The sequence below is a fragment of the Vulpes vulpes genome, chromosome 11, assembly GCF_048418805.1.
Source record: "Vulpes vulpes isolate BD-2025 chromosome 11, VulVul3, whole genome shotgun sequence".
NCBI lineage: Eukaryota > Metazoa > Chordata > Mammalia > Carnivora > Canidae > Vulpes > Vulpes vulpes.
This window is the reverse complement of record NC_132790.1, coordinates 43,233,179-43,260,260: the sequence shown is the minus strand read 5'-3', so window position 1 is coordinate 43,260,260 and position 27,082 is coordinate 43,233,179. Positions and strand designations below refer to the sequence as shown.

Below are 27,082 nucleotides of genomic sequence, written 5' to 3'. Positions count from 1 at the left end.
TATACATGGTCCAGCCCAACTCCGTAAGACAAAACAAAACAAAAGACAAAAAATAACGAACAACCACAAACAAACAAACAAACAAACAACAAAACAAAACAAAACAAGATAAAGTTTGGGAGCCCAAGCCAGAGCTCAAAGTATCTCCTTTACTGGATAGGGCTATTCTGATAGTTAATGACATAGAAAAGAAAGGGAAAAAAACAAAAGTGAAAGAAAAAAAGAAGTTTAAGAAAAAAGGAAAAACCAGTACATGTGCTTTCACATACAGTATTAACAGCATAATCCAGAGTGGTAAAAATTAGAATGATGAGTAGTCTGATGAGAATACTGATGAGAAAATTCTCTTCTGAGGCTTGGAGAGTTTCTCACAAGCACAACAAAATATATGTACATATTAAGAAATATCAATTGGGGGAAGGGGATAATCACATTATTCTCTTCCACTTTCTAACATGAACCTCATAAGCCTTACTGCTAAAACCCATCTTTTTTCACAGTGAACATACATTGAATCTTTTAGTTCAAAAAGTCTTTTCCAAAGCATATTCCTTATACTTACCTTGAAAAGAAAACTCTCAGCATGATAATGGATGGTGTGTATGTCCACTTCACTTCCTATTCCCAACAGATACCAGTTTGTCATCGTATCTTCATTCATGATAAGGCCATGGAGATTCCCAAAAATCTTTCCATTGATAGCTAAGAAGGTGAAAAGAAAATATTCTTTATAAGTGGTCATTACTTAATCTGGTTTTAGAAATGATTCAAGATTTTTAGGTTACCAATATTTTCATCTACCTGATAAACACATAACAAACTTACACCAATGTCCCCACCATTCTAGACCCAAAATCCAGGTTAATAAGAAATCCTTGTAAAAGCCAGAAAAAAGAAGTCACAGTTTATTTTTAAAAGCTACATCTTTGGTAGCAGTGTGTTTTGTTTGTCTGCTTGCTGGTTTGGCATGTTCACTTTGTAGAGTGGGTTACAGGCTCATTTCTGAAGCAGCCATTATTTATATCATTCTGTAGACAAGTGAACGATGACACAGAGAATCAGGGTTATATAAATCAAAACTGAATGAATTAGAAGCTATTCCCTCGATATTTCACTTTCTGAGAACTAGTTTGGGGCAAGTTATTCAGTATGGCTGAATTGCCAAAAGAAGGAAAGCTTCACATGGGATGAGCCCATGCCCTTGCCATGACCAAAGCAAACTCAAACTCAGTGGACAAGATGGGGACTCTCACTCTGCTTTCTTTTTTTTTTTTCTTTTTTTTTTAAGATTTAATTTATTTATTCATGAGAGACAGAGAGAGAGAGAGAGAGAGAGAGGCACAGACACAGGCAGAGGGAGAAGTAGGCTTCATGCAGGGAGCCTGACGTGGGACTTGATCCTGGGTCTCCAGGACCACACCCTGGGCTGAAGGCAGTGCTAAACCACTGAGCCACCCGGGCTGCCCTCACTCTGCTTTCTACTAATTTTTTATTCTGGTCATCGTGCCACAATTAAATGAATTACATTTATTAAAAATAGAGAGCATACTAAGAAACTTTGGGGAGAGGGAAGCAAAATTGTAGGGGAAAGAGTAGCTGAATTAGAAATCAGCCAACATATTCCAATCGATGTTAACAATTAGCTAACTTTGTGACCTTGGGCAAGGCCTATCTTTTTGTATACTTTTGGTCAGAAGTAGATCTTGGTGAGAGAGTGAGAATGTGTCAATTAGAACATATTATTCCCACTTAGAAAAATTACCTTAAATTACATAGAATTAAATAAATAACATAGTCAATAACACATTAAAACAGAAATTTGGTGATGATATTTCATGTCCCAGAGTCAGTTAAGCCAGGCTCTTAAATTTGATTAGCTAGATGTATGGTGTATTCTTATAGAAATATACCAATAAGTCATATAATTCATTTTTAAATTAATTTAATTTGTGGTTTAGGGATCCCAGCCTTCAGAGATAGAGCTCCCCCAAGTTGCACTGGACCTTGCTGGCAGTCAACCAACGGCTTAGTTCACCCTCGGAAGGAAAGTTTTAGAGGACTTTCATTAGGCCAGGTGCCCCTGTGACTGAGGAAGGGTTCAGAGGTGGCCGGGACCTCCTACAGTTTTAAGAATTTCTATGAGCTTATGTCAGCTTATGTTTTTAAACCTCTGATATACCATGCATTTTGTTGCTTTCTTCAAAATCGTCACTGCGCTTAAAATATCGTGGATCTTTATTGAGATACTTTTTAATATTGTCATCCAGATACCAGGATTCATTCTCATTAAATACCAAAAACAAGAGAACGAATTCATAATCAACATCGCTTCTTCTTCCCTTCTCATTCAACACTCCTTCTCTGCAAATAATCAGAGGACCCATCAAACCACTGTATGTATCCTGAAAGAAAAATAAACTGAATTAGATAAGCCTTTAAATAATTTAATAACACAGATTAAGTGCTAGTAAGAAAGTCATTATAAAAAGACTGTTGATCACAAAATAATAATTTTTTAGAAGATTTATTTATTCATTGGTGGGAGAGGAGCAGAGGGAGAGGGAGGGAGAGGAAGAGAGAGAAGCAGACTCCTCACTGAGCATGGAGCCCCTGTGCAGGGCTCAATCTCATGACCCTAAGAGCACAACCTGAGTGAAAACCAAGAGTCAGCCACTTAACCGACTGCACCACCCAGGCACCCTTACCACAAAATAATTACTAAGAAGCCCTGAAGATGTAGGAATGCTCCTAAAAGTGAGCTACAGAGTCACTTCTTGCAGCGCTGAATCTGTGTCCCTCCCTCATCACTGAGTCTCCAGAGCACAGTCCAGTGGCTAGTACATAGAAGATGCTCAATAAATATTTCTTGAATAAATGAATGCTTATTTCTATTTTCCTGTTTGCTTTTCAAGTGAGACAATATATATACAGATGCTTATATTCCACTTTCTATGGGTAAAAGTGAACAAGGTAATTAGAAAATGATATAGGACTATGGATGACTTCCATGTCAAATTGTTCATCCCCAAGCTTTCTTCTGAAAGAAAATTCCTACATTTCCAACTGCTTATTTAGATATTCCACCTGAATGTGCATCCTGCAACAATTCAATCTGCTGAGCATTTTTAAGTGGATTTTATTTCCCTCAAAACATGTCTTCTCCTGAACTCCCTATTTCTGTTAATAGCACTATGCTATTTTCTGTCATTTAGGTCAGAAAATGATTTCAGTGTTTAATCTTTCCCTTATCCTCACCTTGTCCTATCTGTTTGCTGTCAAATCTTGCATTTCTTTTCCCTTCACAATGCCTCTTCATTCTGTGACTTTCTTTCCATTCCATTTGCCATACATCTAGTGTAGGATCTTACTGCCTTACCCTGGACTGGAAATTGGCTCCTCTCTGGTCTCTGGCTTACCTCACCTCCAGCCTGTCCTTTTGACTACCATCAGATTAATCTCATCACTCCCATTCCAGCACTCTTCAGTGACTTCCTAGTGATATTCTTGCTGGATAAAATACAAATCCTAGATAGGTCCTTAAGCCCCTCATGTGCTCCCCCAATGGATTTTTCTAGCTTAAGCTCCCCAAACTGCTTTCCTTTTGTACCTTATATGATAATCAGAAGGATGCTCAACATTTACTAGTAGTGTTCTCTCTTCTTAGACTCTCTTCTAAATGCTTCCTATATAGCCCTGTACTCCTATTGAACTTACCAGATGCTGAGTTGTTTTATAATTATGGGTGTGCACATGTATTATTTTCCCCAAAGATGATTAATTCCTTCAAAACAATATTTACATTACTTTATATCACTCATAGAACTTGGTAGGATCATTTATACATATTACAAGTGCTCAATAAATATTTATTGGGGTGTATAAAGAAATAAACAAATGCAGGTTGCTCATAATTCCAGTACATAACTTTATTTTTTCAAATGTCTTGTATTTCTCCCCTGAACCCTTGCACTGTCCAATACAACTCAAGGATGTTAACACAGCATATAATATTTAAGAGGAAATTAAGATAATCCTTCACCTTTTTTTAAATAATAGGCAATGCTTATATGTCAGATATGACTTTAGTTTGGATTTTGATTTATGACATATAATTAGAGACTAGTTGTTTTACATACACATATCTGACTCAAATTCAATATTGAATCTTTAATTGCTAAGTAAAATTAGTCTGTCATTCAAATAGTTTGTAGTTTCAGTTATTATGTTTGGGGTCTGCTTTCTTTCCTGAGTCTGGATAGTAATGGTAGTGCTTTAAAAATCATAGAATTCACACATCAAAAACCATGATATAAAGTTACGTTAAAATATATTTTTCCTTTGTTTTATGATTATCTATTTACATATTCTCTTTTGCTTTCAGCTATCTTGTAAATTCTAAATTTGATTACTGAAACTTTGTGATTTTATCTGGGTTTTTAAAACACATACTTTAGATTGAGGGTCAGCAAATTTTTTTTGGTAAAGCACCAGAGAGTAAATATTTTTTCTTTGTTGGCCATACTGTTTCTGTCATGACTACTGTTAACAAAGAGATGATAGACTCCAAATGGAGTCACTAATGCTAAGCCTATGTCACCAAAACGAGACTTAATATCTAACTTAATTATAGTTTCAACTTCTCCCAGGAGTGGAATCTTAATCTGGAGTTACCTGGAGTTACCTGGTTATCACTAGTGAGATAATCTGCCTCATAGACCTCTGCTATCCCCTAAAGGAAGGTGACCTTGCCACAAACAATCCATTTTTTACTAATAACTTTCTTATTCCACCCCCGTTCTGCTACAAAAGTCTTCCATATGGAAGCTCACTTCCATTAAAGCTCTCTTCTATCTGCTAGGTGGGATGCCGCTTGATTCATGAATAATTGAATAAAGCCTGAAGGACCTGAAAATGTACTCAGTTGAGTTTTTTTTTTTAATATTTTATTTATTTATTCACAAGAGACACACACAGAGAGAGAGGCAGAGACAGAGGCAGAGGAGGAGAAGCAGGCTCCATGCAGGCAGCCCGATGTAGGACTCGATCCTAGGACTCCAGGATCACACCCTGAGCTAAAGGCAGATGCTCAACCACTGAGCCACCCAGGTGCCCCGAGTTTTGTTTTTTAAGAGAATTGGTATCAGTGATGGAATCCAAAGGACATTCCTGATGGCTAGGGACAATGAGAAACATAGGCATGATACGGCAGACCCTTTGAATTCTCTTTCTTGCTGTTTCTGAGGGCTGTGGGTAAGCTTTCCTTGGTTCTGAGCTCCACTCTCTTTGTATCAAGCTCTCAATCTAATTAGCTTTCCATAGTTCCCCATTTGATTGGAATCTCCAACCTTTGGTTCAGTCCTCAGATTCCACATAGGGAACTGCTACTGGCTGGAGTCAAACAGGATCTGACTTAAAACCTGGGCTCGGTCCAAAATAGATTTTTATTTAACTTTTTTTGTGTAAGTAAAGGCCATTGTTAAGCCAAATGCTGCAAAATTGGTGGGCATGGGCTGAGCATTTAAAAGCTATTAGGGCATCTGCTATACCTGACTTTAAGACTTTAAGAATAGGTTGGTCATGGAATGGGTTAGATTGATACTAGGTCACTCACCAACTTCAAGAAAATGTGTGTGTAACAAGGCACACTGTAAAACACTACATAATCCCCAACCCAGTAGCATATCCCCCTAAGTATTAGTTTGGCTCCAAGAGACCCAGGGGTTTAGCTTTTAAAAAAAAAAATCCTCAAATTCCAAAGAGTTGAGCATGCCCCCTTTTGGCACATCTGCTTATTTTATGTCTTAGAACTATGGTCCTAGAAGCTGTAAATAGTACCCAAATCGCAAAATCTAACTAAAGACAACCTAGAATTGCAATGGTCATTATGGGGAACATTCCAATGATACAAGATTTTTTATTTAAGAAGTGCACTTACAAACAAGGCTTTCCAAATCAAGCAAACAAAATGGGATGACTATTTTAACTGTCATGTAAAAACTTCCAAAAAGCTTTAAGATTCCAAAATAACTTCATTAAAAGTTTCCTCACAAAGGCTAATGAAAAATTAAAGATGCAGAAGGTATCTAAAACAATACCAAGGCCTTCCTCATCACACTCTCCTAGGGGTCCATCATCAAAACTCTGGCCTAGAAATTGATGTCTCATTTTTAATCAACTGGGACATAAGGAGAAAGACTGTCCTCAAAGGTTTTGTGCATATCCTTCAATATTAACTCAAATACCCCCATATCTACCTACAGAGGAGGGTCCCCTATGGCCCCCTCCCAGAGTTGACAAGACTCTGATGGATTTTGTGTATTGCTGTGTTATTCCCTTTAAAAGACCAGGGGAAACGAAAATTAAAATGAATTTAAAACCTTGCCAAATTCCAGTAGATAGTGGAGCCTGCAGAGAGGGATCCTGAGAAAACTACCAGAAGCCAGAGAAGGGTAAGAATCCTTACCAGAGTCAGCTTTCCTGAACCTCTGTCTGTAGTGTCCAGTCAAGTGAGGAAAATAAACTTCATGTATCCTTTCCTTTCCAAATCCATACCTATTGGTTATTGATCATTTCTTTCCCAGGGATAGCTATTGCCTACTCACTTGCTTTGTTTTATGTCCTAAGAATTTGGCTTTCCACCTGCCGGGGACGTGCAGGTTGTCATTTCTTTCTGTTGGCAGTCTTTGGGTATGACTTTGGATCTTAGGAAAGTAGTAACATTTTTACCCTCTTTCAGGGACTGATTTTTATATATGGGGTGGGCAGAGATATCAATACTGCCAGAGATATTCTCATGGCTAAAAACTGACAAAATATTTACAAGAATTTTTAAAGTAGTTCTGTGGTGGGAGGTTGGCCTAATTGGAAGCTGATATTCAGAGCCTGGTAGAACCATTTTTTAGATCTCCTTCCCCAAGCAAAAATAAAACTATGTATCCAGAGGGAAAGAAAACCATCTCAAACATTTGTAGAAGGATTTACTAAAACATTCCAGAGACAAACAGCTCTAAATCCAGGACACAGAAATCTTTTGATTTTCATCTTACTTGGAAATCCTCTCCTGATATATATTTTAAAAAGCAAATTGAAGATAATGATGTTAGGTGGGTAAATCAGCCTCTTGGTATTATTTAGGCTGCAATCCAATTCTTAGAGGAATTATAGCAACTACCTTTATCTCACATACCTTGACAAAACCAAAAATGCAGCTCTAGAAACAATTCAGAATCTACCTATTCTATTTACCACTCCCTCAAACCTCCCCTATTAATTGCAAAAGCCTTGTAAATATTGTAAAAATTCTAGCCTTAGGAAACAAATGTATTTTTGGAAGACCTTGCATTCTTTCCCTGTGCCTTTGAGATTGTAAATATTTTACGTGGTCTTAACTAGGAACTCTTATCTAGCCATCTCCTTGAAATACAAACTTCATGGAGGTAATTCTTATCAAAGAAAAACAAGGGGGTGAAGACTTTCTTTGGAACTTGGGCAAATGAAAAATCATAATTGTCTTCTCCACAAATATTAATAAAAAACTTTGACCATCCTAATAGGTAACTTTAACTTTTTCCATCTACCAGAAACACAATTTGGATCCAACTTCTTTTATACTAGTGGATTTTGTATTATTGTGCTTGAATCATTGCAAAATATTAGAATAGAATCTGTAAGGTGTGTGTGTGTGTGTGTGTGTGTGTGTGTGTGTGTGGTGATAGATGTGTGATATTTTCTACCTGGGGATGGTATTGCCAAAATGAATTTGTAAAAGAGCTCTAACTGACTTATAGAAAATTAAGTACTTACGTGAATTAAGTATTTATAAAATTCTCAAAAATACAAAACTAACCCAATTGCTTTTTGGGTTTATGTGATCTGGAAAAATATTCAGTATTAAAGCTAATTTAAGTTTGATGGCTTAATTAAAAAATGTACATGTCTTTAGAATTATATAATGCAAACCTACTTTGCATTATCCAACTTTTATTCTACCTGGTTTTATTGGTCAAATAAGTCATATTACCGCTGTTAAAAATTTTGTCAGCAAGAAAAATAACTTTTATGATGAAATTTTTACAATTAATCTAAACATAATTGTTGAAAACAAGTGAATTAATTAGATGTAACTGGACTTAAGAATTTTTTGGTGAACTTTTTTTAATGTTTGAGGTTTTTATTTAAATTCTAGTTAGTTAATATACAGTGTAATACTAGTTTCAGGAGCAGAATTAAGTGATTCATCACTTACACATAATACTCAGTGCTCATCACAAGTGCCCTCCTTAATAAACCCTCACCATCTAGCCCATCACCTCCACTCCCCTCCATCAGTCCTCAATTTGTTCTCTTACGGTTGGCTTTCCTCTGTCTTTATCCTCCTTCCCCTTTTGTTCATCTCTTTTGTTTCTTAAATTCTACATATGAGTGAAATCATATGATATTTGTCTTTCTCTGACTGACTTATTTCCCTTAACATAATACTAACTCTAACTCCATCCACATCGTTACATATGACAAGATTTCATTCTTTTTGATGACTGAGTAATATTCCATCACACACACACATATCACTTATTCTTCATTAATCAATCAATGGAAACTTGAGCTTGGCTCAAGTTTGGCTATTGTTGATCATGGTGCTATGAACATCAGGGTGCATGCACCCCTTTGAATTTATATTTTTATATCCTTTAGATAAATACCTAGTAGCGCAATTGCTGGATCCTAGGGTAGTTCTATTTTTAACTTTTTAAGGAACTTCCATCTTGTTTTCCAGAGTGACTGCACCAGTTTGCATTCCCACCAACAGTGTAAAAAGGTTTTCCTTTTTATTCATCCTTGCCAACATCTGTGGTTTCCTGTGTTGTTCATTTTAACCATCTGACAGGTAGTGAGCTGGAATCTTATTGTGGTTTTGATTTGTATTCCCTGATGATGAGTGATGTTGAGCATCTTTTCATGTTTCTGTTGGCCATCTGGATATCTTTTAGGGAAAAATGTCTATTCATGTCTTCTGAGCATTTCTTAACTAAATTATTTAAGTTTGGGGTGTTAGGTTATATAAGCTTTTATATATTTTGGGTATAACCCAGAGATGTCAATTTGCAAATAGCTTCTATTCTGTTGGTTGCCTTTTAAAGGTTCTGTTGATTATTTCCTTTGCTGTGCAGATTTTTTTAAAGATATTTTTAAAATTAATTAATTTATTTATGTAAGAGGATGATGGGGGCAGAGGGAGAGAGAGAATCTCAAGCAGACTCTGTGCTGAACACAGAACCTGATTGGGGGGGGGGGGTAGATCTCACAACCTTGAGATCATGACCTGATCCAAAATCAAGAGTCAGATGCTTAACCAACTAAGGCACCTAGGCACCCCCAGAAGCTTTTTATCTTAATGAAATCCCAATAGTTCATTTTTGCTTTTGTTTCCCTTGCCTCCAGAGATGAATCTAATAAGAAGTTGCTACAATGTCAAAGAGGTTGCTGCCTGTGTTCTCCTCTAGGATTTTGGTGATTGTCTCATTTTCATCCATTTTGAATTTATTTTGTATATGATGTAATAAAGTTTCCAGTTTTATTTTTATCGCTGTCCAGTTTTCCCAACACCATTTGTTGAAGAGACTGTCTTTTTTCCACTAGATATTCTTTCCCTCTTTGTCAGAGATTAGTGGACCATATAGTTGTGGGTTCATTTGTGCGTTTTTATTCCATTCTCTGATCTATGTGTCTGTGTTTGTGCCAGTACCATACTGTCTTAATGATCACAGCTTTGTAATATAGCTTGAAGTCTGGAATTGTGATACTTCCAGGTTTGCTCTTCTTTTTCAAATTTTCTTTGGCTATTCAGGGCCTTTGTGGTTTCACACCTTCAACAATAGTGGTATTTTATGGAATGTCTACTTAAATAGTCTTTCCACATCTTTTTGGTAACTTAAAACCTTTGAGTTTTGCTAAGTGAAATGAAATGATGAATAGTAATTTAATATCTAGATCATTTCCAGATAAGATAAAATACTGAAATGCTAATTACTGAACATGGGTTTACTTACTTTTTTTAAAAATTTTATTTCTCATTACCAGGAAATTTGAGACATTTGGGTCTATTAGTAAACAAGTTTTATGCCACATGAAAAATTTACTGTGAGGAAGAACGTATTTCCACAAATCATAAAATGTATGTATAAATTTGGCAAACCACAGAATGCTAGTGTAGAAGACAGTTAACAATTGCTTGCTTTTTAAATTTTTTCACTAGGAATTAAGGTGTTTAATGGTTAAAAATTCAATATATATGCAGGATGCCTACGTGGCTCAGCAGTTGAGTGCCTGCCTTTGGCCTAGGGCATGATCCTGGGGTCCTGGGATCGAGTCCCCCATCAGTCTCCCTGCATGGAGCCTGCTTCTCCCTCTGCCTGTGTCTCTGCCTCTCTCTGTGTGTGTCTTTCATGAATAAATAAATAAAATATTTTTAAAAATTCAATATATGCAAGCTTCTAGAAACAATAAGGGACACAACTCTGTTTTCAAGGAGACTAGACTGTGTGTTTTTGATAAAAGAAGGTCTGAGAAATGGGGATACATTTTGTTGAGAGAAAAGAAAGTAATTTTGCCCTAGGTGGTGCTGGTTATTTCAAACTAGGATGAGGAAAAACAAGGACAAAATTTGGAGGTAAGAAAGGAAGTTGTAGAAGGTTTGTAGGAAGGAATTTTGGGAAAGAAATTTTATGTGGGTAAAGCTGGCTAAGACTATAATAAATTTAAATTAAAAATATTTTAATAGTGAGAGTACACTGATAAATGGGAAATATATGGGAAATATGATATATAATATATGATATATGGGAAATTCCACTGGCCTCATGGAATGAATTTGGAAGTTTTCCTTCCATTTTTATTTCTGGAATAGTTTGAGAAGAATAGACATTAATTCTTATTTAAATGTATCATAGAATTTACCTGTGAAGTCATCTGATCCTCAACTCTTGTTTGTGGGAGTATTTTGATTACTGATTCAATTTCATTACCAGCAATTGGTCTGTTAAAATTTGCTATTTTTTCCTGATTTAGTTTTTGAATATTTTGTTTGTTTTATTGCTTTTATTTTTTTTTTCAGTTTTTGAATATTGTATGTTTCTGGGAACTTATCCATTTCTTCTAAGTCATCCAGTTTGTTCAATAATTTTTCATAAATTCTCGTGTAATCCTTTATAGTTCTGTGGTGTCAGTTTTTATTTCTCCTTTTTCATTTCTGATTTTTGTTTGAGTCCTCTCTCTTTTTTTAGTCCTCTTTTTAGTCCTCTTAATGTGTTAAAGGTTTATCAATTTTGTTGATCTTTTCAAAGAACCAGCTCAAGGGTTTGTTGATTTTGTCTACTGTATTTTTTAATCTATTTTTTTTAGTCTCTGTTTCACTTCTTTCTGCTCTGATCTTTATTATTTCTTTGCTTCTACTATTGTTGGGGTCTGTTCTTCATTTTCTAGCTCCTGTAGTTGTACGCTAGATTATTTGAGATTTATCTTGCTTCTTGAGGTATTGCCATAAACTTCTCTCTTAAAACTGCTATGGCTGCATCCCAAAGATTTGGGGCCATTGTATTTTCATTTTCTTTTGTCTCCATGTATTGTTTCTATTTTCCCTTTGATTTTTTGATGGACCCATTTATCGTTTGGTAGCATGTTGTTTAGCCTCCATTTAATTGTGTACTTTTCAGGATTTTTTTCCTGTTCTTGGCTTCTAGTTTCATATAGTTGTGGTCAGAAAGGATGCTTGATATGATTTCAATCTTCTTAAATTTATTGAGACAAGTTTTGTGGCCTAACGTGATCTGTCCTGGAGAATGTTCCATGTGCACTTGAAAAGAATGTGTATTCTGCTGTTTGGGGATGAAATGTTCTGTACATATCTGTAGGTCAAAGCCATTGTTTCCTTGTTGATTTTCTGTCTGGATGATCTATCCATTCTTTTAAGTCCCCTACTATTATTGTATTATGTCAATTTCTCCTTTTATGTCTGTTGCTTTATTTATTTAGGTACTCTATGTTGGGTGCATAGATATTTATAATTATTTTATCCTCTTGTTGTTTTCTTTGTCATTGTGTAATGCCCTTCTTTGCCTCTTGCCATAGCCTTTCTTTTAAAGTCTATATGTCTGATATAGGTATTGCTACCCTCCCCTTTTTTTTTTCACTTCCGTTTGCATGGTATATTTTTCTAGCTCTTTGTTTTCAGTCTGTATGTATCTTTACATGTGAAGTGAATGTCTTATATGTAACACATAGATGGGTCCTGCATTTTTAACCATTCAGTCACCCTATGTCTTTTAATTGTAGCATTTGTTACATTTATATTTGAAGTATTATTGATAGTATATATTTATTGCCCTTTTGTTAATTGTCTTCTGCTTGTTTTTATGATTCTCTCTATTCTTTCTTCTCTTGCTCTCTTCCCTTGCAGTTTGATGGCTTTCTTTAGTGTTATGCTTGGATACCTCTCTCTTCATTGTTTGTGTACCTATTATAAGTTTCTGATTTGTGGTTACCATTAGATTTATATGTTATATCTTATGTGTATAGCAGTTTATGTTGTTAAAGGTTGCTTAAGCTCAAACATATTATAAAAGCACTAAATTTCTACTTCTTTCTACATTTTATGTATGTGATCTCATATTTTGTATCTTTTTATCTTGTGTTTCCTTTGACTAATTTTTGTAGATATAATTGATTTTTACTACTTCTGTGTTTTAACCTTCATACTGGCTTTATAAGTGATTAATCTACTACCTGTACTATATGTTTACTTTTGCCTGTGAAATTCTTTCATAATTTTCTTCTTACTATGGCCTTTTTTTCATTCAAAGAATTTCCTTTAACATTTCTTCTAAGGCTGGTTTAATGGTGATAAACTTAACTTTTGTTTTTCTGGAAAACACTTTATCTCTCTTCCTATTGTGAATGATAAATGATAACTTTACTGCATAGTGTATTCTTGGTTGCAGGTTTTTACCTTTCAACACTTTGAATATATTATGTCACTCCCTTCTGACTTGGAAAGTTCTTGTTGAAAAATCAGCTGATAGCCTTATGAGGTTTCCCTTGCATGTAACTGTTTTCTTTTCTTTTGCTGCTATTAAAAACCTCTCTTTATCATTACTTTTTGCCATCTTAATTATTATGTGTCTTAGTGTGCATATCCTTGAGTTAATCTTATTAGAAGTTTTCTGTGCTTCCTGACTCAGGACATCTGTTTTTTTTCCCCAGATTTGTGAAGTTTTCAGCTATTATTTCTTCAATTGAGTTTTCTTCTCCTCTTTCTCATCTTCTCTGGGGCCCCTATAATGTGAGTGGTATTATGCTTGATATTGTCACTAGGTTCCTTTAATGTATCCTCATTTTTAAATTATTCTTTTGATTTTATTTTTTTTTTTAATTTCTCTATTTGGTTGCTTTCCATTATCCTGTCTTCCAGATCACTGATCCATTCTTCTGCATTCTATAATCTGCTGTTGACTCCCTGTAGTGTGCTTTTTAAATTTCAGTTATTGAATTCTTCATCTCTGACTGGGTTGGGTTGGTTTGTTTGTTTTTTGTTTTGTTTTGTTTTGTTTTGTTTTTTGTTTTGTATTTTCTATCTCTTTGTTGAAGTGTTTGTTGAGTTCATCAACTCTTAAGTCCAGTATCTTTATGACCATTAGTTTGAATTGTTTATTAGGCATATTGCTTATCTCCATTTCATTCAGCTCTTTTGCTGTGATTGTGTCTTATACTTTCATTTGAGACATATTCCCCTCTCTCTTCATTTTGTCTAACTCTCTATGTTTGTTTTTATGTATTAGGGAGATCAACCACATCTCCTGCTCTTGAAAGTATTAGCCTGGGATCCCTGGGTGGCGCAGCGGTTTGGCGCCTGCCTTTGGCCCAGGGCACGATCCTGGAGACCTGGGATCGAATCTCACGTCGGGCTCCCAGTGCATGGAGCCTGCTTCTCCCTCTGCCTATGTCTCTGCCTCTCTCTCTCTGTGTGTGACTATCATAAATAAATAAAAATTAAAAAAATTATTAAAAAAAAAGAAAAGAAAGTATTAGCCTTAGTAGAAGAGGCCCTGTGGCACCCTGTAGCACATTGCACTCTGGTCACCAGAACTAAGTGATACAGAGGTGTCCCTTATGTGGGTTGTGTGCCTCATACTGTTGTGGCAAAGATGTGCTTACCTTCAGAGCAGTGAGTTATAATGATCTGTTTTGCCTGCTGTGGATGCACTGGGCAGGCTTTGGTCCCTGTGCCATTGAAGGGCCTGTCTAAGTCTGCTATGGGTTCATAGATGGTGAAAGATCAGCATGTTACCCTGATACCAAAACAGATAAAGACACTACAAAAACAAAACAAAACCCAAACTATAAGCCAATATCTCTAATAAACATAGATACAAAAATCCTTAACAACATATTAGCAAACAGAATTTAGCATTACAGTTAAATTCATTCATCACATTCAGGCAGGATTTATTCTAGGGATTTAAGGGTGGTCAATATTTGCAAACCAATTTGATACATCATATTACAAGAGAAAAGATAAAAATCATATGATCATCTCAATAGATGCAAAAAAAGCAATTGACAAGACACAACATGCATTTATGATAAAAACTCTTAATGAAATTAGTCTAGGGGGAATATACCTCAACATATTAAAGTCCATATACGAAAATCCCACAGCTAACATCATCTTCAATGGTGAAAAAACTGAGAGATTCACCTGTGATCAGGAACAAGACAAAAATGTCCACTCTCACCATTTCTATTCAACATAGTACCAGAAGTCCTAGCCATAGCAAAGAGATGAGAAAAAAAAAAAAAGTCATCCAAATTGGTAAGGAAGATGTAAAACTGTCACTAATTGCAGATGACAAGATGATAGCATCATGTCCTAAAGAAAACCTGAAAGACCCCACCAGAGAACAATTAGAACTTATAAATGAATTCAGTAAAGTTGCAGAATACAAAATAAATGTACATAAAACTGTTGCATTTCTATACACTAATAGTGAAGTATAGAAAGAGAAAGTAAGAAAATAATTCCTTTATAATTTAATCCAAAAGAGCAAAATATTTATTTATTTATTCATTTATTCATTTATTATTTTTTTAAAGATTTATTTATTTATTTATTTATTTATTTATTTATGATAGACATAGAAGAGAGAAAGAGAGAGAGGCAGAGACACAGGAGGAGGGAGAAGCAGGCTCCATGCAGGGAGCCCGATGTCGGACTCGTTCCTTGGACTCCAGGATCGCACCCTGGGCCAAAGGCAGGCGCTAAGCCTCTGAGCCACCCAGGGATCCCCCAAAAGAGCAAAATATTTAGAAATAAAATTAACCAAAGAGGTGTAAGACCTGTACTCTGAAAACTATAAAGCATTGATGAAAGGAACTGAAGATGACACAAACCAATGGAAAGATATTCCTTGCTTATGGATTGGAAGAATAAATGTTGTTAAAATGTCTATACTACCCAAAGCAATCTACAGATTCAATGCAATCTCTATCAAAATACCAACAGCACTTTTCACAGAGGTAGAAGTAATAATACTAAAATTTGTATGTAACCACAAGATTGCAAATTTTCAAAGCAATGTTGAGAAAGAACAAAACTGTAGGTATCACAATCCCAGATATCTTGATATACTATAAAGCTATAGTAATCAAAATAGTATGATACTGGTACACAAACAGACACACAGATCAATAGAACAGAATAGAGAGACTAGAAATAAACTCATGATTACACAGTCAATTAATCTATGGCAAAGGAGACAAGAATATACAGTGGGGAAAAGACAGTCTCTTCAATACGCTGGGAAAATTGGACAGCTAATTGAATGCAAAAGAATGAAACTGAGTGGGCCACTTTCTTACACCATACACAAAAATTAACGTAAATATATTAAAGACCTAAGTGATACCTGAATCCATAAAATGCCTAGAAGAAAACAGATAGGACTCTCTTTGACATCTGTCTTAGCAACATTTTTCTAAATATATCTCCTCAGGCAAGGGAACAAAAGCAAAAAATAAACAATTGTGACTACACCAAACTAAAAATATTTTGGACAATGAACAAAACCAGTAACAAAATGAAAAGGCAGCCTAATGAATGGGAGAAGATACTTGCAAGTGATTTTTCAATTAGCGATTAATATTAAAAATATATAAAGCACTTATAAAATTCAACACCAAAAAAAACCACAAGTAGCCAAATTTAAAAATGGGCAGAGGATTTGAATAGATATTTTTCCAAAGAAGATATACAGATGACCTACAGACACATGAAAAGATGATCAAATTCACTAGTTTCAGGGAAATGCAAATCAAAACCACAATGAAATATCACCTTCCATTCATCAGAAGGACTAGAATAAAAAAGATAAGAAATAACAAATATTGGTGAGGATGTGGAGAAAAAGGAATCCTCTTTCACTGATGATGGGAATGTAAATTTGTGTAGCCACTGTGGAAAACAGCAAGGAGATTACTCAAAAAATTAAAAACAGGGGAGCCCCGGTGGCTCAGTTGGTTGGCATCTGCCTCCGGCTTAGGTCATGATCCCCACGTCCTGGGATAGAGCCCCACTTGGGGCTCCTTGCTCATCAGGGGACCTACTTCTCCCTCTCCTCCCTGCTCATGCTCTCTCTCACTATCTCTATCTCTTTCTCTCTCATAAATAAATAAATAAATAAATAAATAAATAAATAAATAAAATCTTCTAAAAAATTTAAAAAAGAAATGCTATATGATCCAGTAACTACTAGGTAATACCCAAGGAAAATAAAAACACTAATTCAAAAAGATATATGCATCCCTATGTTTATTGCAGCATCATTACAATAGTCAAGATATGGAAGCAACCCAAGTGTTCATTTATAGACAAATGGATATAGAAGAAGTGATATATATATATATATATATGAATATATATAATATATATGACAATTACCCATCATGTTATAATGTATATATATATGATTATTACCTATAAAAAAGAATTTGTGAGTCTTTGTGACAGCATGGATGAACCTAGAGGATAGTACACTAAGTGAAATATATCAGACAGGGAAATTACCATATGATTTCACTTCTAAAAAGTGAAAAAAATCTAAAACCTAAAAATGAACAGAGAAAGAAACAAAGAACAAACAAGCAAAAAAACAAAACCAGGAGTCTTAAATACAGAGAACAAACTGGTGGTTGTCAAAGAGGCAGTGGGTAGGTGAGTGGGTGAAATAGATAAAGGAGATTATAGGGTACTAACTTCTAGTTATACAATAAATTAATTTAGGGAATGAAAAGCACAGCATAGGAAATATTGTCAATAATATTGTAATAATGTTGTAGGGTGACAATGACTAACACTTATTGTGGTGAGTATTGAGTGATATATAGAATTGTTGAGTCAATATGTTGTATCCTTATAACTAATAGTATGTTAATTATACTTCTTTTTAAAAGTACACTGGTATAAAGTTAGAATTTGATTTCTTCTCTGTTAAAAAGACAAAGTTTTCTTGGATAATTGGTTTGCTCTTGACAAAAGATAATAAAAGTTTGTGTGTGTGTGTATGTATGTGTGTGTATGTGTTACCTTTTAAGTAATCTGCCTAGAAAACAAAAATTCTGTCTTATCAAAATAATTTTCTGTGTTTCATATCATCTTTATCAAGTCTTTGTTTACTTAAGAGAACTGAGACTTCTTCACTAAAAGAGCTAAAACTATTTTAGAACTATTTAACATTCTGTATTTGCTTTGTAAAGCCTTTATCACTATGGTTAAATGGATAACTATTTACTGTTTCACAGAGACCTATGATCTTATTTGGCCAAGTGTTTTAAAATCTTTTGATATTTTTGAGAAACTTCCCAAAAAGCAGATTCTAAATGAAGTCTTTATGGCCTTGGACCAACTTTGGAATATTTTAAGAGGGTCCCTGGAAGATTCCAAAAGATTTGTTCTCAGAGCACCTGGGTGGCTCAGTCAGTTGAGCATCCAACTCTTGGTTTCAGCCCTGGTTGTGATCTCAAGGTTATGAGATTAAGCCCTGCCTCAGGCTCTGAACTTGGCAAGGAGACTTCTTGGGATTCTCTCTGCCCCTCCCCCCTGCACTCTCTCTCTTTCTCAAATAAACAAATAAATAAATATTTTTTTTAAAAAAAGATTTGTTCTCTCTCCTTATTAAAAGAGAGATGTTAAACTAAGTATATTTGAGTTGAATTACATGGGAAACATTGTGAAATAAGAAGTAATATTAAGCCTTCCTTATATTTATATAGATATATATTATAAATGTTCTTGAAATTATATAAAATTCCTAGAAATTTGATATATCCTAATATAATGTTATCAATCATAATTCCAGTTATTATTTTAAAATGTTTATGTTACAAAAAAATGTTTATGCTAGAGAAATAACCAAATTTCCTTGTGAATTTCATGATAATGAATTCCTATTAGATCTTTAATTATGGGCAATTTTAAAGTATTTTATTATTCACAGAGAGTTATTTTTCTCTGATATTTTTGTAAGAGTGAAACTCATGGGAAGGGCCTTATCAAGTGGTCCTGACCACTGATACTTCTGTAAACTAGATCTTGAGTATGTCTCAAGGCTGAAGAAGGCTCTACCTGACATCTCATCCTGTATTAACATTGGAGATTTTCAAATCAAATGGACTAGGAAAAGAAATAGCCTACATTGAGATAGATTGCTTCCATCCAAGATACCACACCAAAGCTTCATACTTTAACTAAACATGAAACCTTCCTTCTTCTCTTTCTTTCCTTTATTCTGGCATTGGTCTGGAAAGATAACACTATCAACCATATCTCCCAGGCCCTGGTTAAGGAGGAGTAACCTTTCAGACCGCTAGATTTGTTATCAAATCTTCTGTCCATGATGCTAAAGACCCTGTGGTCCTCCTTCTGAGCAATTTTTCTTCTATTCTTAATCGACCCTTCACATTACCATTTAGGAGTCAATTACAGAGCCCAATTTTTATGGTCAGAATATCCATGTCTTGTTTTTACCTTTCTCCATTTATAACTGTACTTTGTCCAGTTAGACACAAATGCCTATGCAAGTTATGGTATATTTGCACTTCTACATTCTTATGATTATTTGAATCAGACCTGTCCCAATCACAAAAAAAAATCTAATAGCAGTACCCATCTATGCAAGGCAAAAATTGTTCTGCATCATAGGATAGCCTTTTATTATCTTCTAGCTGAACAAAGAAGTGTCTGTACTGTGGCCAACACCATTTGCACCTCAATAGCATTTGTGGGGAAGTTGAGGCTGAGACACACAAAACCTGATTAAGCCACTTGGCTTAAGAAAGTGACTCCTTCAATGTAGACTTTCTTTGGCTTATTTGATTTGGATTGGTTTGTGCTTTGGGGATAATGGCTCCAAAAAGGACACCAGACAGTGGGGATTATCACAGTAGTCTCCCCGGTGCACTGTATTCCTTCAAAAGCTTGAAATGCATGCTCATAGCTGCTAAATGATCTGGCTAAGACTGGAACACCAGAAGAAAAAAGAAAAGAGAGAATAACTAACCTAAGAAATGTGAACATGGTATTGTGACCTATGAATATCACAGAGTTTCAACAAAAAACATCATGACCTATGATTACCACACAGAGGATCAACAAAAATTGTGAGAGTTTCAGAGCAGTAGCTGGGAGAGGTGCTAATGCCTTAAATTTTTTTTAGCACATCTCTCAGTCATAATGAGAGTCTGATCAAAAGGGGGGAAATTGTTAAAAAAGAGAGACAATGGATCCAAAATGAAGTCACCTATACTAAGCTCACATCATCAAACCAAGACTTAATTCCTAGATTAATTACAGTTTCTCTTGCAGGAATGGAATCTTAAACTAGTCAATCATTAGCACTAGTGAGTTAATCTGCTTGATAGACCCCCAAAAAGAAGGTGACCTTGCCATAAATAATCCACTCTTTGCTAGTTACTTCCTTGTTTTGCCCCCTTCTGCCTAGAAAAGTCTCTCATTTTGTACAGTTCTTCAGAGAACCTTTCTATCTGCTAGATGAGAAGCTGCCCAAGACATGAATTGTTGAGTAAAGCCAATAAGATCTTTAAAATTCACTCTGTTGAATTCTGTTTTCTTAATACCACTCAATTCAACCATAGACAATATTAACAAATATGTGTGGTCATAGTTTGAGATCCTTGCTCTCAACCATTACACCCTTCACATATACTCACCAATGTGATAACTTGAATAATTAATTTAAAGTCATATTACTTTAAGCATTTTGGTTGCTCTCTCAATCTTACCTTCACAAAGTTTACTGTTGAATAGTAAACCCATGGAATACAATTTGGGTCATTTGGTCCTGGACCAGACCTTTTAGGGACATTCCACCTGTAAGTATTTATTTCTCCTGAAAAAAAGGAGAAGAAATAGAATTTACTAGTGTTACCTCTGTTTTAGATGTTTTACCTGAAGAAATAACAAACAGATCGTTATATATTTTGGTTAATGTTTATTGCTGGGGAGAGTTATTCATTAGAAATGTTCTGATTAACCTTACATCTTGATTTTCTGAATTTGCAAAATGGCAGATTTTTCATTCCAGACTACAACTTTCTTTCTAATGTGCCCTTTCTATTATCAACAGATGTTTATTCAAGACATGAAGACTTACTGTATTCCTAACTATTTTTTCTCCTCACATTTGATTATCTCCCTCCCAAGAGGTGGGCTTGAGCACACTTGAGTTACTGTGGGACTCAAACCTGATTTCTGATTGAACCATCAGGGAGTTTTGTAAGCTTTTACTGCTGAGGTCTCATCTCAAGCCAAAGAAATTAAAATATCTGGAACGTAGGACTAGGGCATCAGTATTTTTTTAAAGCTTCTCAGGTGATTCTAATGTGCAGACAAGTGACATCTACTTAGAACCAGAGAAAATCAGAGAGACTGAGTTCCAAATCTCAACCCTGTCACTTCCTATTTATCTAACTTTTGACAAACTGCTTAACTTCACTGACTTTTAGTCTCCTTACTTGTAAAGTAGGTTAGTCATTCCACTCTTCAGATTGTTGTAAAGATTAAATAAAATAAAATACCTACATTAGTGCCTCTCATTGAAGGCAGTTCATAAATGTTCATTTCTATATATGCTAATAACAAATGAATGCCAGGTATCACATTTATGCCTTCCCTGTGGCTGACCCAGAGTCTTGCAGAAGTGTCACAGATAAATTTACATAAATTAGCAAAATAATCACATTGTAAAAGTTTTAAATAAAAGCCACATTATCTCCTTTTGGACTATCTAGATCTTATCCCAACCTTATCAGGACATATAGCTTATAGCTGAAGGCAAGCCACAAGGCAAAACAAAAATGATGCTTACGTGTAACTTGTTCCATATTTGCTCATACACCAGTAGGTTAGCAATATAACCTTAGGTCTAGTTTCCATTACCTGTCATTATAGTGCCCCCCTTCCTTGTTAATTGCAAAAGAAATTGCTGATACGTAGCTTCCTAAATGCAAATGGCTAAGGGGTGGTGTTATTAAAGTTGGGATGATCCATTATTCACCCCAGTGGAGAGCACAGCTCTAAATAAAAGATGTTCAGTACGTGTTCGTTCAGTGGCATCATGGAAAAGAAGAAGGGGAAGAAATTTGAGAGGGTTTGCTTTTCTAATCTCATGCATGCCTGGATTAACCATTCTTCAACTTTTCTGGATTTTGTGTACAAGACTAATTTCTTGCTCCTACCCTCAATCTCTGGGCTCTTCCAAGCCTTTCATCTTTGTCAGAGATCCTTGTGGGGATTCTCTCCTTCAGAGTTCCAGTGAGAAAAATGCCCCTTTGCCACATTCTGATCATTGTTCCCTCTACCTGCCCACCCCAACCCCCAAACTCCATCAAGGGCCCTTAGAAGGGCAGTCAGCACAGAAGAGCTATGTACCTTGCCAGTCCTCACCATCAGGGCACAGCAGCCTGTAGGGCTCACCCCAGCTGGCCCACAGCCCTTCCTCATGCCTGATTGACACCTTTCTTCCCCCTTCCAGAATTGCTTTTAACTATCAAAAATGAATGACTTTTAAAAAATGAATAACTCTAATTGCTTTTTTGACCCATTTAAAACAATCTCCCTCTTCATAAAAGCAAGACATCCATTACAGAAAATGTTGAAATTAGAAACAATGTGAAGAAGTTGGAAGGAGTATCACTGTTATTACTTAAAATACTACCCCAAATATATAACCATTATTAACATTTTGGCTTATTGTTATTTTAATCTTTGTTCTATGCTTGTATTTTGCTTAACATGATACCACAAGTTTTCCCCATGTCATTAAAACCTTCTTAAGCATCATCTAATGGCTGTGTAATAGATCATTGTAGGGAAATTCCAAAATATGTTTAAGTATCTACCTATAGATAGACATTTAAAATGTTCATGAGAAATTTCCTGAAGCAGCAAAGCACAGGCTTCTGAATTAGGGGTATGTGGGGTATGAAGCGGCAGGAGAGGTTGGAATTGGGCCAGTGAAGATTTCCTTTCCTCAGTCCCATCCTTGTAGGAATACCTTGCTAACTTTTTCTAGTGATCCATTAGATTGCTTTCTTTTCTTCCTTCTATGCATCTTTAAAATTTTTAAAGTTTATAAGACCTTTATTGTAATTACTATATTTAGTCATATATACATATGAATTCATAAATATATTCATATATATATTCATATATATACACATATGAAGTAAAATGGAATATAGTTCCTTTGTAATTATACCTATGACTGCTCTCAATTTCATAACTGAAAGTCATAGAGACTCTTGACATTTACTACAACCACATCTCAACTGTGTAAATGTTATGCGAAGCTCTTTAAGTTATGATATTTTTTCTCCCTTCAATGCTAACTTTCCCTAATTACTCTTTTCTTTATTTGTTCCAAATCAATCAATCAATCCTCATGGATTTTCTTTCTCTGAAACTTTTATGAACACTCCCAGATACATTCTTAAAACCCTTCACCACTTAGAATTTCATTATGTATAATCCACATTACTACTGAAATGATTAGTCTTATCTTTTTTTCTTCCAAACTAATTTTAAACAACTTGAGAGAAATGTATGGCTAAGAGCATAGGTTCTAAAGTCCAACAAGTTGAAGTTCCACCATTACTAATGTATGACTGGTAGAGTTCTTTACCCCTCTGTTCTTTAGTCATTTATTAAGTGGACAAAACAATACCATATATTTCAATTATAGGATGTTCACTTTTCACATTTTAACATAACTGAAATCAAGATGCATCTTTCAATCAGCATGTTAAGGTTTAATTGACAGTGCGGTCTTTCTTTTAGTGACAGATAAAAATAATGATGGATATTCTAATCAATGACATCAGAGTCAATGACATATGTTACTGTTTACCTTTTTGGGTTATTATAAGGAAAATGAGGTTATTAAAAAATACAAAGCATAGCACCTGGCAAAAGATGGACATTCAATATGTATTAGCTATTATTATGTCTCACTACACTTTTAGGTCTCTATTAAGCCTAGAACACCATAACCACTTGGTCATTGGATAAATGATGAGCTCATATTAGGAGTTATTAGGCAATGGCTAGAATGTATTGGCATTAAGATGAACTTTCCAAGAGTCTTCAAGGGTCAGAAAAGATCAAAAGAGAGTCCAGTGTCCTTATCAGCATGGAATAGATCTCTGGCATAACTTACCTGGCTTTGTGATGGGCACATGGAGTTGCTTCCCACTATCCATGTCTTCAATACCATGGGCTGAGATGGAGTAGGGCCGCTTGGCTTTGTTCTTAAATATGATCAGGATGGAGTCACCCACTTCAGCATGAACCATTGGGCCTAAAGGCAAAACACAAGCCTGTGTGCATTATCACTGCTCTTTTCAACACTGATGTAATATATATGTATGTGGGTTTTAGCAAAATAAAACAAAGGTTAGCTTTTTCATTAGGGTACTTCCTTTAGAGGGCAATATAAGTGGTATTAAATACTCATGTAGTGTTTGGCAATTGGACCAACCTGGGTTCAAGTTCTGCTTCCTTCAGTTATTAAAGAGGCCTTGGATAAGTCAAGTAACCTGTCTGCTTCTTAATTTCCTCACCTATGAAATGAGTTTAATATCACCTTTCTCATAGGGATATAGTGAGGATTAAATAAGATAATGTATGTAAAGTACTTATTTCAATGTATTGAAATATAATAAGTACTCAGTAAATGCTTAAATTTTACTACTGCTGAGACATTCTCTGGGAAAAGCCATATCCACACGATATGGTGACTTCTACTTGTAATCCTTCTGTATGTAACTTTGGTAAGTCTGAAATTGTTCATTATCTGGTAAGTGGATATATTAATGATAATAACCATAATGAAGATCCAATGAAATATTGAACATAAAAGGGTTTTGAAAGATAAGAATAAAATTAAAATATCTATGTGATGATTTACGATCAATACAGTGATTTCACTAATGCACATCCAGTGCTATTTCTCAGTACTTGGATACCTTGATGAGACATGTGCTCCTCAGCAATCACACATATGCATTTCTGTTAGAAGCCATCAGCCTCTGTGACGCTGAAAATTGGTTCACATCCTGCTGGAAAGCCCTGTGCCAGCATGATCCGGGGTGCCTCTTGCCTACACCAGGTATTTCTCACCAATCAGTGCATCAGGAGTGGCACAAATACAGTTAGCTCAGATTGACAGAGCACCATATACACAGAGTACCACACTGACAGAGTACCATATACACAGGTCTTCATGCAGCATTGTTTCAAGGAGGATGGAAGCAGGCTCCCATTTTGGAATCTCCTCAGACCTGATCTTATGGTCCCTGGGGATTTATTTGCATTCTTGGGTATTCACAGCATTTTACATTCATAGGGAGATAGACTCACAGTAGGTGGTCTGACCACACCCATCCACTCTTCACTGAATCACACTATGGTTATAATTGTTTTTCTATATGAGTGGGAAATATCAGAAAGGGAGACAGAACATGAAAGAATCCTAACTCTGGGAAATGAACTAGGGGTGGTGGAAGGGGAGGTGGGCGGGGTGTGGGGGTGACTGGGTGATGGGCACTGAGGTGGGCACTTGACGGGATGAGCACTGGGTGTTATTCTATATGTTGGCAAATTGAACACCAATAAAAAATAAATTTATAAAAAAATAAAAATAAAAAAATAATTGTTTTTCTGAGAAGACCACTAAAGTCCTAAATGAATCTAAAATTTGTTGGACTATTTTTATCTTTGGAAGAAAATATTTAGTATGATCCAGGAAGTGTCTAAAAAAAACCCTACTATTTTGTTTTTAATGATAAAGCTAGAAAAGAATGCATGTTTTTAAACAGCAAATTTGGGCTTTTTGAGGGGCAATCCACCCTGTTGGCAGGACCAGTATCTTTTTTTCTGGAGCTTGCTTGACATATACAGCTCAAAAGAAGGAATGTTCCCACTGGGGCTGACTCTAAATGTCACAATCCAAGCTTGCATGCCAGAGTTAATAGACAGTGAGTGTGCAGGAAAGGTGGATGGGGGCATTTAATAATTTGTCAACTTAGCTGTCCTGGTGCCTTCTTTAATATTAAGAAGGACTGTGTAAAGTCATACTACTTATATAAGTCACCTCATACATTTAAAAATGAGGACAGAAAAAAAAAAAAGGCAATGGATTTCAGAAAGTCATCTAGATTAGCCCTCTGCCTAAAGATCTCATCTTCAGGATGAGATCAGATTTGGCTACTCCCAAGGGGAAATCAGGGAAGGAAAGCCAGAGGAGCTTATCTGATCGTCAGGTCAGGCAGCCCAGGGCATCAGATGGGCCCAGGAGATTCTGAGAAGGCCAAGTTCAGGAGGTCCCAAATGCCTTACACCCTCAGTACTCAGTGTATGCCCCTTCCACCCTTAGTGCTCTTCTCTTGTAAGGGATTTCTCTTTTACTTGTATTATTTTTATGGTGTGTTTTTACGGCTCTGTGCATGGATAATCCAGGACCTTGAAGGAGTTATGCAAATACTTTGCCTGCCCTTCAGAGGCATCAAATTATTCCAAGTTAAAATGTCTCGCTCAGCAGAGGGGGAAAAGGAACTTCAGGGCAACAGACGTTGGTTAGACAACCTGCTGTTATGGATTGCTGTTTGCATGTTATCTGGTTATCTGGTTGACCAATATCTGGTTGTTTGAATGAGCTGAGCACACAGCATGCTCCCTTGACAAGGGATGGCAGGAAGATGTCACACTTGGATGAATGCAGTCAGGCTACTCTGTCCCTGCTGCCTCTTCTTAGGTGTAAGTGTGACAGTATATGTGTACATGTTCATGCACCCTTGGGGCTGGCAGTGCACGGCTGCAATCTGTGCCCTACCCAGGAGTTCCAAATGCTTCTCTCGTGGTGGTCGAGCCTTGATCTCCACGAATTCTCCATCAGTGTATTCTCTGTAAACTACCTTCTTGTACTGAGAGCCAATCCAGTTTTCAGTGTGGTTCATAAATATATCTCCATGTCTGTAAATCAGAAACATCAGAAATTAAAGTTGCCAGGACATAGAGAAAACTTTAGTGCTTCGGAGTGATTCCGAGGTACTCCAGAGCTGTGTTTCCCAAATCTGGCACCATCAGGATCTCCCTGTGGAGCTGGACTTTTGCACCAGGCTCTCTGGAAGTGGGGCCGGAAATCTGCATTTGAAAGCACCTCAGGGGGTTCTGACTGGGGCAGGCCAGTACTGGCCCAGGTCTTACTTCTTGGGGACCCTCACTGCAAAGCCCTGTTGGGTGCTGAATGGGGCCAACATTATTTAGAGACTCCCATGAGATGGCACATTGCTTCTTGGGACCAACTAACCTCACACACATGCACGTGCATGCACACAGGCACACACTCACACTCTACCACCCTGAATTCTTTCAGATGTCATATGTATCATTCCATACCTTGTTCTACTTTTCCACTTTAAAGATCTCAAGAAAGAGTCTGGGTTGTATATTGTGCATATA

At 36.0% G+C, this 27,082-nt stretch overlaps 1 protein-coding gene across 2 annotated transcripts in view; it reads right to left on the bottom strand.

The window, feature by feature from the left end:
- The window catches only part of HEPHL1 (hephaestin like 1), an 87,242-nt gene that overhangs the window by 7,343 nt on the left and 52,817 nt on the right, over positions 1 to 27,082 (bottom strand). Inside the window, exons 13-17 of one of the 2 annotated variants that reach the window (XM_025993237.2) lie at positions 26,454 to 26,593; positions 23,781 to 23,921; positions 20,347 to 20,453; positions 2,180 to 2,402; positions 563 to 702 (exon numbers count right to left, since the gene is read on the bottom strand). In XM_025993237.2, the coding sequence (XP_025849022.1) occupies positions 563 to 702; positions 2,180 to 2,402; positions 20,347 to 20,453; positions 23,781 to 23,921; positions 26,454 to 26,593 (751 nt within the window). The remainder of the gene's footprint in view (positions 1 to 562; positions 703 to 2,179; positions 2,403 to 20,346; positions 20,454 to 23,780; positions 23,922 to 26,453; positions 26,594 to 27,082) is intronic. The other variant, XM_072726186.1, reaches the window with a different exon arrangement.